The 18313-nt window shown below is 46.0% G+C and overlaps 1 protein-coding gene across 1 annotated transcript in view; it reads left to right on the forward strand.

Annotated features, from left to right (window-relative positions):
- The first annotated feature begins 570 nt into the window (after positions 1–570).
- Positions 571–18313, forward strand: part of LOC115384031 (complement C3-like) — a 30541-nt gene continuing 12798 nt past the window's right edge. Inside the window, exons 1-24 of the mRNA XM_030086306.1 lie at positions 571–647; positions 1410–1605; positions 1684–1846; positions 3699–3793; positions 4560–4648; positions 4816–4898; positions 5215–5302; positions 5504–5606; positions 5885–6005; positions 6106–6221; positions 6393–6539; positions 7040–7139; positions 7228–7322; positions 7399–7587; positions 7685–7840; positions 10181–10310; positions 10534–10608; positions 10741–10941; positions 11002–11119; positions 11215–11303; positions 11397–11536; positions 12056–12268; positions 15435–15486; positions 15570–15659. Of these exons, the coding sequence (XP_029942166.1) occupies positions 571–647; positions 1410–1605; positions 1684–1846; positions 3699–3793; positions 4560–4648; positions 4816–4898; positions 5215–5302; positions 5504–5606; positions 5885–6005; positions 6106–6221; positions 6393–6539; positions 7040–7139; positions 7228–7322; positions 7399–7587; positions 7685–7840; positions 10181–10310; positions 10534–10608; positions 10741–10941; positions 11002–11119; positions 11215–11303; positions 11397–11536; positions 12056–12268; positions 15435–15486; positions 15570–15659 (2926 nt within the window). The remainder of the gene's footprint in view (positions 648–1409; positions 1606–1683; positions 1847–3698; positions 3794–4559; positions 4649–4815; positions 4899–5214; positions 5303–5503; positions 5607–5884; positions 6006–6105; positions 6222–6392; positions 6540–7039; positions 7140–7227; positions 7323–7398; positions 7588–7684; positions 7841–10180; positions 10311–10533; positions 10609–10740; positions 10942–11001; positions 11120–11214; positions 11304–11396; positions 11537–12055; positions 12269–15434; positions 15487–15569; positions 15660–18313) is intronic.

Genomic DNA, 18313 nt, shown 5'->3' on the forward strand with positions numbered 1-18313 from the left:
ATTTCAAATGCCAACGAACTCACTCCTCTCCTCCAAAATTGCTGACTGCACCTTAAGCTACATAGGCAAGGAAAACAATATGAAATCTGAATTTTCAGTTTTCTGCATGTTTTGGTCATAGTTTGTGATCTAATTTACATTAATTCAAAGTCAATATGACATTTGTAATGGAAGTGTAATATTATTGGCTATCATTGAGCGCAGCTGTTAAATTTCATTTCTGAAAAAGTTTTTTTTTTTTTTATATTTTATTAGATTATATTTTTTTGTATTTATTCAAATATATTTATTAGAAATCCATCTGATTTCTTTGTGCAACCAAATGTTTGGACTCGTAACGTTGCTGGATATTACTAAACACACATTCTTGTCTCATCTCATTGATTTTCTCATGTTTATCGCTTTCCTCTGAGTGCCAGTAATGTTTCCCAACAGCTGCTGGGAGGTCAAGCGCCTGTCTATTTTCACTGAGAGTTGCTTTTGGGATAATTACGCATGAGGCAGGAGGAGATCGCTTGGTAAATAAAAGGAAGGAGCTGCACCAGGACCAGGAGACGGAGGATGAGGAGGATGAGGAAGACTCTGCTGCCGCTGCTGGCCTCTCTGGCCTTTGCCTCTCTCACGGCTTCGGCTGATGGAGCTCCGCTGTGAGTAGACCTGCTGCAGCTTCTTCAACTTTCTGTTTGACAGTAGACCGGGCAGACGACTCAAAATGTACTGAAGTGCTACTGCTGATAGAGTTCTGAAATGGAGTACTGTCAACAAATACTCAAGAGTACCGAACATTTTTTATTCCGAGTCATATTAGCGAGTGCTTCTTTTTCTTTCTCTTTCCTCGACAAGCAGAGATGTTTCATTAAATGCTTTCAATTCGAGGAAAAATTCAAATTACACACAGGCTAAATAACATATTACTCTTGGTTTGAGCTGTATTATCTCTGCTTCCACATGTTCAGTATGCATCAAAAACACGACTTATATTGAGTAATTTGAGCCTTTGTACTCTCTTACCTCCACCCTTGTCAGAAAATATGAAAACAGAACTCAGATAGCAGTTTGTTGATTTATTTTTTGAAGTTTCCAAATAAATAAATAAATAACAACATAAAAAAAAGGAAAGCCCAGCCCAAAGCTGACAGAAGTTTGATTTGATCCCCGCTGGATGTTTGTCAAGCTCATCAATAGATCACTCATTGTGTGTAAAGTCCAGGCAGCAGCAGCTCATCACCCTCGTCTGAGCAAATACATGCTTTGGGATGCAAGGTTAATTAATTTGAGTGAGCTGGACCTTCAGAGAAAATAAGTCATTTACATAATTTTAAGAATTCAAGTTGGCATAAAGAAGATTCCACGAAGCTTCACTGAAGCCTTTCTACATCCCAGTTCTCTGTCTTCTCTCCTCTCTGCAGCAAAGTCCTGTCGGCCCCCAACCTGCTGAGAGTGGAAACAACAGAAAACATCTTTGTGGAGTGTCAGGACTGCACCGGAGGAGACATCACGGTCCAAATCAACGTGTTAAACCACCCAACCAAGAATAGACGCCTCGATTCCACGTCTGTGACTCTCACCAGGCAGAATAACTACCAAATGTTTGGACAAGTCAAGGTGCGGGAAATAATCCTAATGCAGAAATGGTTCTGTTGAAGGCCCCTCGTTCCTCTCACTGTCTGTCTGTTGTTTTAGATCTCGGCTGTAGAATTCAGCAGGGATCCCAGCGTGAAGCAGTACGTTTACCTGCAGGCTCATTTTGACGATCACTCACTGGAGAAGGTCGTCTTAGTTTCCTTCCAGTCTGGACACATCTTCATCCAGACAGACAAGACCGTCTACACCCCCGACAGCAGCGGTGAGTCTGCTGCTGCTGGAGCCTGACAACACCTGTCCTGATAGAGAAGTCAATCACTGTAATGTGAATTATAGCAACAGTAACAATTCAGATTATGTTTTTGTTTGAATACTGGATTTTCTGATGAACTTTCACATTGTCACTTGTTGAAAGTCATATTACATATTACTCTAAAGATGGAGTCAGACTAGATCCAGTAAAGATTAAAGCCTTCAGAGACGTGGAGCCACCCGAAGACAAAGCTGGAAACTATTCTTGGCATGGTGAACTATCTGACAAAGTTTTCCCTAATGCTGTCAGATGTCAGTGCTCCACTCCGTCAGTTACTGAAGGAGTCGGCACAACCCTGCTGCAAGAAGGTAAACCCATTGGCTATGTGTCCGGATCACTCACTGACAGTGAAGTAAACTATGCGCGGATCGAGAAAGAGCTTTAAGCCATCTTATTTGGATGCGAGTGTTTTCACCAATGCGTGTATGGGCGTCATGTCGTCGTGGATCTTGACCACAAACCTCTCTGATAATGGTCCTCAATACAAATGCAAGGAGTTTGAAACACGTGGAAGTTCAAGCATATCACCTCAAGTCCACATCATGCGCAGAGAAAGCAGTTCAAATTGCTGAATCACTCGTGCAAAAGGCCAAAGCAAATTATAAGGACCCATATTGAAGCCTTCTCAAGTATTGCAGTACACCTGTGAAGAATTTCAAAACACCAGCCGAGCTGCTGATGGGTCGTCGCCTTCGTTTAATCATTGCCTACACACACACACACACACACACACACACACACACACACACTGACACACACCAGCAGCCCAGGCCTGAAGTTGTCAGTTGCCGTGGCACTCACACCGTAAGAGTGTTTCGTCAAAATCAACAGAAGAAGTAGTGTGACAGATCTGACAAGCCACTCTCAACTCTACACGCAGGACAGAGGAATCGTTTCCAGGAAAATGGACATGGGAAGCCAGCAGCTGTCACGGCTGCCGACACTGCGAGATCTTATCATATTCGAACACCAGATGGAGCTGAGTACAGGAGGAACCGCAGTCACCTCCTGGACACAAAAGAAGAGCCGCTTTCTCACTCCAGTGATGCCTCTGATACCTGAAAGGGCAGTACGCACTCCGCAAACATCAACAACCCCTGAAACTGTTGCTTTTCACACCCGATCCGGACGTGTGGTGAAGCCCAGAGACATTTTGGATCTGTGATAATGTTGCAAATGCATTCAATGTTTGGCATTCTTTGTCAAATTATGGTTTGAATGCCACACTTTGACTCTATGTGCAGTCGTGTAATAAACTGAATTTACTATTGATGTCATTGATAATGCAGTATAGTTAAATACTGCATCTTTTTCTGTGCAGGTTCTGCAGAAATTGTTCCTTAAACTTATTGTTATTAATATTTGAGCTGTTCTTCCAGTGCAATATTCTGGCTATTAGTGAGGACTCCTATAAGTTTCTTTCTTTATTTTTTTTTTTAAAGGAAGCGGTATGTAATATTCTGAGAAGAATATGTTGACATTTCACTTTTGCTTTTTTTTAAAATGTGTGCTCTTCCACCCAATTGGTTGACATTGTCACACGGTGAAAGCCATATTACTTTACATGAGATACTTTACGAGCTATTTCAATGAGTCAACATCATTCCACATCCTCCTCCGCGCTTCATGTATGAACCGTATCGGTACAACACTAATAACAAGTGAAATACTGCTGTTGTTGCTTTCAAGGTTTTGCAGTGAAGCTTATTTCCCAGCTCCAAGGCTCCGTCATTTTAACTGAAGATTCACTGGTTGTCCCTTCCGCAATTGAACTCTCCCATTTTCTGTCCTCTCATCACAGTTCGTTACAGGCTGTTTGCTGTGACGCCCCAAATGGAGCCAGTGGAGAGGGATCCACGAACCAGATTTGAAGACGCCGTTGACGTTGAGATTGTGGTGATGTTTCTTTCTCTTATTTTTTTCCTTGTCCTGTCTAGCATCAAAGCAGTGGAATGGAGGTCTGGCTGTGAGCCCAACAGATTACTTTTCCAAGAGGAGCTTCTGTAGGTATAAAGCTCCTCTTGCTAATATGATTTCTAACTTTATTTTATATATTCTATATTTATATATATTCTGACCCCTGAGAAGATCAGAGGCCAGCCAGAAAGGCCCTCATGGCCCAGAAAACCGGCGGCCACCCCTGAGCCCAGAGCACCCACAGGCGGCTGCTCGCCCCAAGGCAGCAACCCCCGCAGTGCTCCGGATGCGCACCCCAAGACCCAGGATATCACAACCCCCCCAAACCCTCCCAACCAGATGAGCAGTCCCCCCTGACCCCTTAATGGAAAGGGGCAGCTCCCAGACACCAGCCCAAACCCCCTTAACATCTGGCCCAAAAGTGGCGAGGCCCCAAGTTGTTTCTTCATACAAATGTGAGAACAAAGCCGAAAACATAAAGAACATGTCGACACGCTTAAAATTCAATAGAAAACTGGAACATTTAAACCCATTTAAAGCTCTTTAATTCCTTTTGTCTACAGTTTGGAATCACAACAATTTCATAATAAAAAAAATATAAAAAAAAATACAATTAAAATAATCTTTTTTTGTTGCTCGCAAGAGATATGTGTCTCTCTGAGCTGCATATATCCACGTAAAATAAAAGTAAATTCATGTCTGGACTGGATTTCTGGATGATAAAAGTTTTTTTTCTTTCCCTCAGACCCCTGATGGCCTCATTTTACCAATTGGTCCAACCTTTCTGAGATCAGGGATTCACTTTGGCACTTATCAACTCCCCGAAATCGGAAGGCGAGTATTTCATTAGATTTTTATTTGTTTATAAATTTACATTTTTATGCTACGGACTTGCAGGAGCAGAGAACATCCACATCAGTTGGAAGGTTTTTGCAAGAATGCAAGCTGAAAAATGAATAGTGTGTGTGTGTGTGTGTGTGTGTGTGTGTGTGTGTGTGTAGTTGTGGCCTTTGGAAGGTGGTGAGCAGGTTTCAGAGTAATCCACAACAAAGCTATTCAGCAGATTTTGAGGTGAAAGAATACGGTGAGTCTCCTCTTAACGTCTCTGTTCGAGTTTCTGTGAATATATATATATTTTCCCTTAAAGGAACATGGGGTGGTGGATCGTGGTTTAGCTCGGTTGCAGGACAGAGGGATGTCGCTGGAGTCTCTACCTTTATGCCTGACGTGGCCGTCAGAGGAGGGGGAAGGGGTAATCAATAATCATGCACAGCTGATCACAGTTACCCTGCCCACCCTCCTCTCCACAGCCAACTCCAGCAACCTCCCTCTGCCCGGTAGTCGAGCTAAACCGCTCCCCACCACCACAGAATAACATGAAAAATGTTTTCTTTTCCCAGTCCTTCCCAGTTTCAAGGTGAAACTCAAGCCTCGGGTCCCCTTCTTCTACGTGGACAGCAGCGACCTGACTGTGGAAATCAAAGCAACGTGAGTCAAACTTTAGAGGAGTTTCAGTTCAGGCTGGGTTGTTGGTGTAACTGTGAGAGATGAGAAAAACAAATGAATCACTTTAGAATCTTTAGAATGGCTTCTGTTGCTTCTAAATGTGACCACCTTTTTTTTTTTTTTTAAAAAAGTTCTGTTTAAGTCCCTGTGGAGGCTTGTTCTGGCTCATTCTTGTGGCTTCAGGTATCTGTTCGGTGAAGCGGTGGACGGGACGGCTTATGTGATGTTTGGAGTTATGCAGGACGGACAGAAGAAGGGCTTCCCGGCCTCTATTCAGAGGCTCCCAGTGAGTACAGATTCATCCTAATTCAAATGTTGCAAACGGGCACAAAGCAAACTTAACTGATGGCACCCTCCATGGCAGGAAGAGAAAACGTCAGGTCTTCTGCCCTGCACATGTACTGATGCAATCACAAATACAGTCTGTATTTTGATAATATCAACAAATCCAGTTCAGGATGTTTAAATGACTTCCAAAACTGCACTGTTAAACTCTTAGTTGTAATAATTATTTATGAAGCTGTAAAGATTTGAAATGCTGAAGACTGTTTGTTGCGGCGTCAGGTCCAGCGGGGCGAGGGGAGGGCCGTACTGAAGAGGGAGCACATCACTCAGACCTTTCCCAACATCCAGGAACTTGTCGGAGACTCCATGTTTGTCTCTGTCAGTGTTTTGAACAAGCTCGGTAAGAGACCAGGACGTCTGCTGATGCAGCTGAATGAAACTAACAGATGACCCTCTGCTCTTCGCCTCCTGCTTGTTTTGTGGCTTCCTTCCTGCTGCAGGTACTGAAATGGTGGAGGCAGAAGTCAGAGGCATCCGGATTGTCACTTCACCCTACACCATCCACTTCAAGAAAACTCCCAGATACTTCAAACCAGGAATGTCATTTGATCTCACGGTGATGAGCTTCACTTGTGTGCACATAAAAATTAACTGCAAAAATTAGGATACTTCGATGCATGTGAACTTGTTGATATTATAACATTAATATAATATATTGCACTAAAGCAAAGAAAAAGACCGAGAGTTGCAGCTGTATAAAGTCTTACTATTTCTCCACTGATGGCAGGTTGAAGTGTTGAACCCTGATGAGACTCCAGCTGGAAATGTTCCACTATTACTTTTTCCTGGTGACATTCAAGGAGTCACTGGGAGCAATGGCATTGCAAGGTTCACCGTCAATCCAGAAGGAAATCGACAATTTCTCGACATCCAAGTGAGTCCAAGAAGGTTTTCTTACAAACTTTGTAAATGGAAGCAGAAAAGAGTACAAACACAACTTTTTATTGGTTGTTTTATAACGGATGTATCTCCAAATGAAAAACATTCTGTGTGTTCCGCAGTTTAAGACCATTTTCCCAATGCTCCCAATACTCTCATTTTTACATGACCTTCGGTGGGTAATCCCCTCGATGTCCTTCATAATCTAATGTTTCACATGGTGTGAGCACCAAAAAAATTGTATTGTAAAATATCTCAGCAGCTCAAAGTATTTCACATTTTCACAAGGAGAAAATAACAATCAGTACAAAATCAGAGGACATACAGCACACATAGAAATACAAATGTATATCTGGCTCAACATGTCTGAAACGAGTTACAAAGAAGTAAAACTTATTTAATCCTAATCCTTCTCCAATATTCTATGATCAGAATTTGCAAGGGTCCTCCTTCCTGGATGTATTATTAATTTGTCTTTGTGCATATTGATTCCAGGCCAGGACCAATGATCCTGGACTCACACCAACAAGGCAGGCAGAGGCCAGAATGACAGTACATTCATACACCAGCAGCTCTGCCAGATTCATCCATATTGGTAAGAAACGCATACAATGACATCAAATGGTTCATTATTAATGTGGTGATTTTATACAGTGGTGATTTATTACTTTTTTTTTTCTGAGGTGTGGATTCAGCAGATGTAAAAATAGGAAGCTACCTGATGGCCCACCTGTCCTTAAACAGTTTGCCAGATAGGGAACAAGACATCACGTACCTGGTGAGTCCTCTTTCATTCCTGCAACTTTACTCACATGCTCACTCAGGTAGACTAACTGTGTGGACTGTCTCTGCAGATCCTGAGCAGAGGTCAACTCTTGAAATTTGGACGTTTCAAGACACAAGGACAAGTGCTGATTGCACTGAATATTCCCATCACCAAAGAAATGCTGCCGTCCTTCCGTATTGTTGCTTACTACCATGTAGACCATGCAGTGGTGTCAGACTCCGTTTGGGTGGATGTGAAAGACTCCTGCATGGGCTCGGTGAGATGTGGATATTTTCTACAAGAGAGTTTATATGAAGTCAAAGAAAGAAAACATCAATTCAGCTTCATTTCTCACTTGTTTGCTCCACTTTTAGTTGAAACTAGAACTGGAGAGACCTGCAGCATCCTATCCCCCTCGCAAGATGTTGCATCTGAAGGTCACCGGAGACCCCGGAGCCACGGTGGGGCTGGTGGCAGTGGACAAAGGCGTCTACGTCCTGAACAACAAGCACCGGCTCACGCAGAAAAAGGCAACGTGTCACTCTTCAAGCAGGAATAAAAAAAAAAAAAGTGTGTGTGTATATACATATATATGTACACACACACAATGTTCTCGCCAACTCGGCGGGATTGTGTCTGTCTCCTTCAAGCTCGGGTCCTCTACCAGAGGCCTGGGAGCTTGAGGGTTCTGCGCAGGATCTTAGCTGTTCCTAGGATTGCGCTCTTTTGAACAGAGCTCTCAGATGTTGTTCCTGGTACCTGCTGGAGCCATCCTCCCAGCTTTGGGGGTGACTGCTCCCAGTGTCCTGATCACTACTGGTATCACTGTTGTCTTCACAACCCACACTCTCTCCAGCTGTTCCCTCAACCCTTGGTACTTCTCCAGCTTCTCGTGCTCCTTTTTCCTGATGTTGCCATCACTTGGGATTGCTACATCTATCACCACAGCTGTCTTCTGCTGTTTATCCACCACCACTATGTCAGGTTGATTGGCCATCACCTGCTTGTCAGTCTGGATCTGGAAGTCCCACAGGATCTTGGCTCGATTGTTCTCGACCACCTTAGGAGGTGTCTGCCATCTTGACCCTGGGACCTCCAGTCCATACTCGGTATATATGTTCCTGTACACTATGCCCGCTACCTGGTTGTGCCGTTCCATGTATGCCTTGCCTGCCAGCATCTTACCCCCTGCTGTGATGTACTGTACTGTCTCTGGGGCTTCTTTGCACAGTCTGCACCTGGGGTCTGGTTTGGTGTGGTAGATCCCGGCCTCTATTGATCTTGTGTTCAAGGCCTGTTCTTGTGCAGCCATGATTAGTGCCTCTGTGCTGTCCTTCAGTCCAGCCTTTTCCAGCCACTGGTATGTTTTTCCAGTGTCAGCCACTTCTTCAATTTGTCGGTGGTACATGCCATGCAGGGCTTTGTCTGTCCATGATAGCTCCTCTGGCTCCTCCTTACTGGGCTTTTAATGTCTGAGGCATTCACTTAGCAGATCATCACTGGGGGCCATCTTCTTGGTATACTTCTTGGTTTCCTCCTGGATAGTGGCTCTGACACTCACTAGTCCTCGGCCCCCCTCCTTTCTCTTGGTGTACAGCCTCAGTATGCTGGACTTAGGGTGGAACCCTCCATGCATTGTAAGGAGCTTTCTTGTCTTGATATCAGTGGTTTGCATTTCTTTCAGTGGCCAGGATATTATGCCAGCAGGGTATCTGATTACTGGTAGGGCGTAGGTGTTTATGGCCTGGATCTTATTTTTGCCATTCAGCTGACTCTTCAGGACTTGTCTTACTCTCTGTGGGTATTTGGTTGTGGCTGACTTTCGAGCTTCCTCCTCATGGTTACCATTTACCTGTGGGATCCCCAGGTACTTGTCGCTGTCCTGCACATCTGTTATGTTCCCTTCAGGTACTTCAACTCCTTCAGTTGTGATCACCTTCCCTCTTCTAGATACCATTCTTCCACACTTATCTCGTCCGAATGACATCCCGATGTCATTGCTGTATATCCTGGTGAGGTGAATCAGTGAGTCGATGTCACGCTCATTCTTGGCATACAGTTTGATGTCATCCATGTAGAGGAGGTGGCTGACAGTTGTTCCGCTCTTGAACCGGTATCCAAAGCCACTCTTGGTAATGATCTGGCTGAGGGGGTTCAGGCCTATGCAGAACAGCAGGGGGGACAGGGGACCTTGGTATATGCCGCATTTGATGCTCACCTGTGCCACTGGCTTTGAGTTAGCCTCTAGACTTGTCTTCCACAGCCCCGTTGAGTTCTGAATTACAGGCCTCTCTCATCATTTTAAGTGGGAAAACTTGCACAATTGTGGCAGACTAAATACTTTCTTGCCCCACTGTATGTTCTCCATCAAAATTCCGTAGGATGCCCTCTGTCATGTCTTTATGCAGGAGCAGTAGCCGGTCGTCTGGAGTGTCGATATTAACTGAAAGACCATCATATCTTTGCACACTCTTCCTTCTCTCCACTCTTTTTGTTGTTGTTGTTGTTTGCTTGTCTGTTCACTTGTTTTTCTTTCACTCTGTGTCTATCTGTCTTTCCGTCCCCCTGTCAGGTCGAGCAATATCATGTATCAATACTCAAATAAAGTAAGAAAGCATGTTCACAAGAAGAGCTTTACGCTTATAAGCTCCTCTTGGAAGAACAACTCTGTCGGGCACGTAACAGCAGCCAAGACCTCCATTCTACTGCTTCCATGCTGGACAGGACAGGATAATTAAGTTTTGCACAAGTTTTGAAATATCTCAATCATTCATTTTGTAAATAATAATAAAAAAAAAATGCACACTCCAGTAGACTGAGTCCTACCTTCTGTTCTCTGTAAGCCTGAAGTTTTTGTGTTTTCCTCACAGGTGTGGGACAAAGTGGAGAAGCACGACACGGGCTGCACACCAGGCGGAGGGAAGGACGGCATGGGGGTTTTTTATGATGCGGGGCTGCTGTTTGTGACCAACACTGGTTCAGGAACTCCTCATAGACAAGGTAACAATGCATGACCCCCCCACCCTCTGATGTAAATGTGCCCCCTCATTCGAAAAAGACATTGGAATTATATGTATTATATCCTAATAACAAACAGACAAAAAAAAAACAAAAAAAAACCTAAACACAAGACATGAATAACTGCAAAGGACATTACACAGTTCTTTGTTTGTTGACTGCTCACTCATGTGTTCAAGATCCTATTTTCTTTGTGTCTTTTCAGAGCTGAAATGTGCAGAACCTCAGGCAGCGAGACGGAAGCGAGCGTCTCCTCTCATGGAGGTTCCCACCACTTTAGGTGAGAATCACAGCTCAAGATAACTCAATTATTACAAATTCAGTCTTTTCTTTTCAAGTCACACTTGTAATTTTGCTGTCTTTGTATGTATTGGTGAAGAGATATTAACTGGCACAAACTGTTCATTTGTAGTTGATAAATATAAATCAAGCGAGCTGCAGAAGGACTGCTGCGTGGATGGTATGAGGGAAACGCCTCCTTCATACAGCTGTGAGAGACGCAGCGAGTACATCGTCGACGGCCCGGCCTGTGTGGAGGCTTTTCTGGACTGCTGCAGAGAGATGACCACACAGCGAGCTGACCACCAGGGGGACAGTCTCAAACGGGCTCGCAGTGAGAGACGACTTCTCAGCAGGAGGTCATTGTCTGACGTGGATTTCATTGACCCTTCAGGAGAAGAGGACGACGACAGTTACGTGGACAGCATTGACATCTTTACTCGCAGCAGCTTCCCTGAAAGTTGGCTGTGGACTGATGTCGACCTGCCCGCCTGTCCTGCTGGAGGACCGTGGTGAGTTCGCTGCAGTTAATCGATGCACATCCAGAGTTTTCGCCTCCGAAGCTGCACGTTCAAATCTCCAATGCTTAATGTTCTCTGTGTCACAGCGAACTTACATCAGTTGAGAAAAGTGTTGTCCTGCCAGACTCCATCACGACCTGGCAGTTCACCGGCATCAGCCTGTCGCGGACTCACGGTGAACAATCCCAACTCACAATTCGACGTGTTTCACCTTCGCCTCTCCTCCTCTTCACACCCTTCATGCTGCCCCCCTTTCACGCTCCTATAGGAATCTGTGTTGGAGAGCCGTTGAAGGTTATTGTCCGTAAAAAATTCATCATCGACCTCAGGCTGCCTTATTCTGCTGTCCGAGGAGAGCCGCTGCAGATCAAGGCCATCCTCCACAACTACTCCCCCGATGCAATCACTGTATGTTTCAGCTCAATTTCCAAAAACGGTTACAGTTGCTATTAGTTCATATTGTGTATTTATTTTTGCAGCGAGACTTGAAAAGAAATCAATTATTTTGCTGATTTTGGTACAAAACTGGCATCATTTCTGTCACAATTGCTTTTCAGTCATTTAAAAAAAAATATTTTGCATATGTGGTATATATTGTGTGTGTGTGTGTATATATATATATATATATATATATATATATATATATATATATATATATATATATATATATATAATTTGTTACAAGTAACATGACAGAAACACAAATCAAGTTAAAGCTAAATACATGCACCTCTCGACACTCTTGGTGTACTGAAGACATAATTATTTAAAGCATCTTGAAATACCAGTAACGGGATAACGGGACCTGAACCTGCTACATACAGTTTTAGTGTCCTCAGCCTTTTCCATGCACAGATCAGATCAGCGGCCTGAATCCACTTGTGGGGATTTATTGACACTCATGTTTGTCTTTGTGTTGCTTTCCAGGTGCGAGTGGATCTGATGGAGGCACAGTACGTGTGCAGTGCAGCGTTCAAACATGGGCGATACCAGCAGGATGTCAACGTAGGACCCCAAACCACACTATCGGTGCCTTTCATCATTGTTCCCATGAGGGAGGGAGAGGTCCAGATTGAGGTCAAAGCAGCTGTCAAGGACTCCTGGCTCAATGACGGCATCATGAAGAGCCTGCGGGTGGTGGTGAGAGACAACGACACAAATTCTTTCTCATCTCCACAGAGTCCTCCACAGAACTCAGGACATTTATTTTTTTTAAAAAAGTTGTTTTTGAAAATTGGGAATTTGATATCATGCTTTCTTTAAAGCTATAGTGCGTAACTTCGGTCGCCCTCTAGCGGAATTCTGCGTTCTTACAACAATAAAGCCGGCGCTTCCAGATGACGTTCGTCCAGCTGTCCCCGGTGTCCCCCCTCCCCGTCACCCCCCAACCGCTGCCACGGTGATTCTCGCGCTGAAAATGAATAAGTGTGAATAAGGACAGCTGTTGAAAAAAAGATGGACTCTTCCGAAGAGGTAATCATTGTTTTCTTTTTTTTTTGGCCACAGAAACGCATGTAGCTTATTACAAACGGGAGGCAAGGTGCCTGCTAATTTGCAGTGATGGGGAAGCTACTTGGAAAATGTAGCTAGTTAAGCTACAAGTTAATCTTGATAAGATATAGCTTCACTACAGCAAAAGCTAACCCAGAGAAATGTAGCAAGTTAAGCTACAAGCTACAGTGCAGAAGTAGCTAGCTACAGTCCCACTACTTCTTTTTGTACAACCGTTAATTAACCTTATAAAGTACAGGCAATTTCCACCCCAAATTTCTACTGAAGATGTACAAAAAGTAAATTGAATGCTGTTCTTGAACTGTTTGGAGTACATGCATGGTTGGGGTCTCATTTGAAAGCTGACAACCTGTATTTTCACCCAGTGCAGTCAGAATTACTCTAGGTGCTACTGGCACTGATTTATTTATGTTGCAACACACTGAATTAGGATAAATTTCATTCTCGCCTGCATTTTTTTCCCTCATAAAACACCTGGAAATAAGTGTGGAAGCACTGTGAGAGCTTGAAAACACAATTTTGCTAAAGCCTGGGGTCTTACATAGTTCACGTCAAAATGTCAGCAGTAATTCAAGAAATGAGTGTTTCACACATGTATTTGTACTGCTATGCCCCGGCGGTGTCAATTTTGAACATCCTCTGTACACCGTCTGCATGCCCTCTGTACAATTATATATGTTGGTTTTTAGCCTGTTTTTACATTCTTTTCATTCCGAAATCTCATAAAGTACTCAAAAAATCACTTCAGATAGGCTTCAGTGTGGGATAAGGCACACAGACTGAGAGGAACACAGACAGGCCCCAGTTTTCAGCCCTCAGCAGAACAAAACAGCGCTGTCGGTCCATCCAGCCATCCAGCAAGCTCATTGGCTACCAGCCCTGTCAGTCAAACGTTTCCTCCGACGTGATTGGCTCAGAATTCATCGACGAAGAGCGATGACGAGAGATGAGGGTCCATCAGTCTCGGCAACGATTGGCTGGTTAGTCCTCGGAGGCAGCGATGAGTCATTTGATTGGTTGAAATGTGAGGAATAAGCAACGGAAGCCGTTCAGTCGCCATATTGGATAGGTCAGCGCGACTTTCCGATAAAAGTATGGATTATTATAGGACGCGCACACGGAGAGACGCGCTGTGTGTGCGCCGTGGTGCGTCTAATTCTGGATTATTATTATTTCAAGACATGTTTGCACAAAATGCTATACTTTCTAGTTTTGTCTGGATGCATACATTTGGACTGTGGCAGTTTTGCTGGATTATTTTCATCTGTGATCAGTTATGAGCTTTCAAAGGTGAGTTGCGCTGTTTACTTCATTTGCTGTTTGTTGGACAAATGTGTTTATATTACCCACTGTGGTAATCACATCTGAAAGTGGTTTATACGATGGATTCATGAGAATTTAAGCTTTCTCACGGTACATAGTGTGTCCGTGGAATCTGAGAACTGCATCTCCACATTAGGTAAATGCATCTGGAGATGCGTACTTTTAAAAAAACAAACTGCAAACAATTCAACAAGCCTCCTGTCAGCAGAGGGACAAGTTCTTTCTGCTTCTGCCATTATCCAGTTGTTCTTCCGTCCCTTTTGCTTGTTTTGTCTTCACTCGTCGTCATTTCACATGTGCGTTTGGTAATATGGGTGTAGGAGTCTGCTTCCTGGTTGGAGTGGCATGACCCGCCTTATCTTGCCTCTGATTGGGTAACCTTACCCAACTGTGAGTCGTCATATGCAAACCAACCAATCACCGTAGATATTTTTTTCCCCCACACACAAAACAGCCGACTTCTTCTGGACACTCGACACGACAGTAACGTGTAGCTTCCGTCGCTACTGGCTCTAAAAATAGCTTCGTTACAGAAAGAGCTACTTGACTCAAATGGAGCGGTGCTACCGCCTCGCTACTGAAAAATGTAACTAAAGCTACTAGCTCCGCTACTTGTAGCTCGCTACTGCCCATCACTGCTAATTTGTAACTGACAGGTCAGAGGATGAAAAGACCCAGTGGTCATCACCGGAAATCTTTTGTTGTCCGTTTGTCTCCAGTAGCTGCTTCTTGATGAAAAACGGAGTGTTACACACAAAGTACAGTGTTTCCTGCAGGAAAAGTTTGGCCGGGGGGGGCGGGGTGGGGGAAGCATGTGGTGTCGCTGCTAACGCTGCCGGTGTTCGACCGCAGGAGAGTTTTTTGTTTTTTCTCTCTCCTCTCCGTTGTCCGGACGCTGCACAATTTAGCGCGGGTGGGGCGCCTGGACTGAAAAGGTCTGGTAGAAACCCTGAAGTAGCATGTCGCTTCCTGGGTCTGCCTGAGACTGTGAGCTGATCCTGTTGCTATGAGACCCTCCGCGCGTCCTCCCCCTCCCTTCTTGTTGTGACATAAAATGCGTAATTTCCTCCGCGCCATCGCGGGAATGTCGACAAGCAAAGCAAGAATTATATATATTGAAACATCCCGCGACATGTTAGAGGAGCCAATCGGCCTAATCTGCATTTTGTCATCTCCACTAGTAGTGGCTTGGCTGAAACGAACATTCATAGACATTTTAAAGTTACGCACTATAGCTTTAACAACAACAACAAAGAGCAATTTGCAAGTTATTATTTAGAGGGAAAGAAAAATGTGTCTACAAGGATGTTCACAACAGATGCACACTCTGTGTGCAGCCGCCCATTTTTCAGTCTCAGCTTCAATGTCAGATTCCACACAACAGCTTGAGGTTATCCATTACGCTGCAGGTTGGTCTTGATTTGACGCATAACATCCATGATGCTTTTCAATGTCCTTGTTGTTTTTCTAGCCTGGAGGTGTACTTGTTAGGAGTTCTAAGATCATCACTCTGGACCCTGAAGGTGTGGTTGAGTTAGTTTAATTCACTCAAACCATTTATTTTTACTTGTCATTTTCACTATCCAACCTCGACTTTTCCATTCAGGTGGAATACAAGAAGAAATTCTCAACAGTCACATTCCCAGAAAGGATATGATTCCAAACTCAACTGAGAGCACACACATCTTTATTACAGGTAAGAGAAATCAATATTATATATATTGCGGTGTCTGTTGAGAGGGAGTCTCCTCACATTAGAAGGGGCGGGGTTTGGAGGTGTGTTGCACAGGTGGTGGTGTTACATAGGCGGAAGTGTTCTGTTGAGCATGGCTTCCTGGATGACAGCTGTCACTGTGTGGGAACAATAAAGCTCACTTGATTCAGATCCCTCGTCTGTCTCCTCCTTCCACGACCTCCACATTGGTGACCCTGGACGTTCGATTAGCATGTCTGTGGAGTTGGGTGACAGTGCGGGAACGCAGGTTGCTCCCGCTGTGTACGCCGCGGCAATCAAGCTGCCGGACTTTTGGCAGCACAATCCAGAACCGTGGTTTCAGCACGTTGAGGCCCAGTTCCAGCTGAGAGGCATCACGGCTGACGAGACACGGTATTATTACGTGGTGGCGGCTCTGGATTCCTCCACGACCCGTCGTGTGATGGGGTTCCTGCGAGATCCGCCGACCCAGGGCAAGTACGCCGCCCTGAAGACGCAGCTCCTTCGTCTGTTTCAGCTGTAGGACGCGGAGCAAGGGGACTGGCTGTTATACATTAACGGCTTGGGAGACAGCAAGCCGGCGGAGCTGATGGAAAGCATGTTGACGTTGCTGGGATCCGGTGACACGTCGTTCCTGTTTATCCACCTGTTCCTTCGTCAGCTCCCGGCCACCTCGCCCCTGTTACGCACGAAGGACTACTGTGGTCTGGCGGAGGAGGCCGACAGGATCTTGGTCACGTCACGTGGGCTTAGTGTCCATGGTGCGTGCCCGCCGGAGCAACAGCACCAGCCGGAGGAGGACGCACCTGCGGCGGTTGCAGCTGTTCAGGATTGGCGTGCGGGGGACAGGACGCTGTATTTTTGCCACCGGCGATTCGGTTCCCGGGCGAAGTGCTGCACGCCGCCGTGATCATTCCCGGTGCTGGGAAAAGGCGGCCCCAGCGCTCAGTAGCGGCCGTGGGCGCTGGGCAGGTAAACAATCTGCTGTTTGGTAAAGACACCGTGTCCAGGAGGTGCTTCCTCGTAGACATGCGCGCTCAGCGGAGCATTCTACCGGCTTCTAGCACGGACAGGGACAGCGGTAGGCATGGCCCACAGCTGGATGCAGCTAAAGGGACTTCCATCCGCAAGTATGGCACCAGGTATGTGACTGTGTGTTTTGACGGGCGGCAGTTCGGCTGGGACTTTGTGATGGCGGATGTGGCCATGCCTATTCTCGGGGCTGATTTCGTGTGTGTGCCTGGCTTATTAGTGGACATTATGAACCGCCGCTTGGTTGACGCGTTCACTTTCTCCTCCTATTCACGCACTTTGGGAAAAGGGGGATTGCTGTCACTCGCTAATCGTCTGCCTAGCAGGAATGTGTACCAGCAGCTCCTGACCGAGTTTCCGGATCTCACCGGCCCCACTTTCTCAGCCTCCCTCGTCAAACACGGAGTGGAGCATTACATCCCCATGGCTGGGCTGCCGGTTTATGCGCGCCCTCGCTGGCTGGATGCAGCTAAACTTGTGATCGCCAGGGAGGAATTTTTCCATGATGGAGCATCTGGGTATTGTGCGGCACTCTGACGGCCCGTGGGCCTCACCCCTACACATGGTCCCAAAATCGGACGGCAGCTGGATGCTGTGTGGTGATTTTCGGCGCCTGAATAACATCAACCATGATCGGCACCCTATTTGCATATCCAGGATTTCTCGGTCCACCTGGCCAAGTTATCTTTTCCAAGGTGGATTTGGTGAGAGGCGGCCACCAGGTCCCAGTTTACCTTCACGACGTTCCCAAAACTGCGGCGGTCACTCCGTTTGGGCTGTTCGATTTCCTGCGGATGCCATTTGGGCTTAAAGGTGCAGCACAAACTTTTCAGCAGCTGATGGACTCCGTGTTGAGAGGCTTGTCGTTCCTATTTGTGTATCTGGATGATATCCTGGTGGCCAGTGCCTCAGGTGAGGAGCACCTGTTACACTTACGACAGCTCTTCGAGAGGCTTACGAGCACAGGCTGATCATTAATCTGGCCAAATGCCGGTTCAGACTCTCGGAGATCGAGTTGAAGTGGAGGCGATCACTGCTTTTCCTCGTCCTCACACCATCAAGTCCCTGCAGGAGATCCTTGGCATGGTGAACTTCTGCAACCGCTTTATCGCGCGTGCAGCCCACCCTGTATGAGGCGCTCAGGGCTGCGACGGCTAAGCAGGACATGGACTGGACCCCTGAGAGAGTCCTGGCATTTCAGAGGGCCAAGGCTGCACTCTCCATCGCCGCAATGTTGGCACACCCCTCCCCAGCGGTGTCGGTCGCGCTCACCTCGGACGCCTCGGATTACACAGTGGGGGCGAATCGCAATTGGTGGATCGCTTAAAGCCTCCCCATGTTCTGTCAGAGGAGCCGGTGGAGGTGGCTCAGCCCCCGAGACGGGGGCGTCCCCCCAAGTCATCTGCTGCCGCGGGGGCTCCTGCCCCTGTTGCCCCGCTGGCAAATCATACACCTGCCACAGCGGAGATGCGCAGTCGGTATGGCCATTTGATTAGGCCGCCCTTGAGGGACTAACGTTATTGGTATTGTTGGGATTTTTTTTTTTGTTCTCCCTTGAGGCACAGGGTCCCTTCTGAATGGTGGGGGGGCTGTGTGGTGTCTGT

Source organism: Salarias fasciatus (genome assembly GCF_902148845.1).
Source record: "Salarias fasciatus chromosome 23 unlocalized genomic scaffold, fSalaFa1.1 super_scaffold_20, whole genome shotgun sequence".
Lineage (NCBI taxonomy): Eukaryota > Metazoa > Chordata > Actinopteri > Blenniiformes > Blenniidae > Salarias > Salarias fasciatus.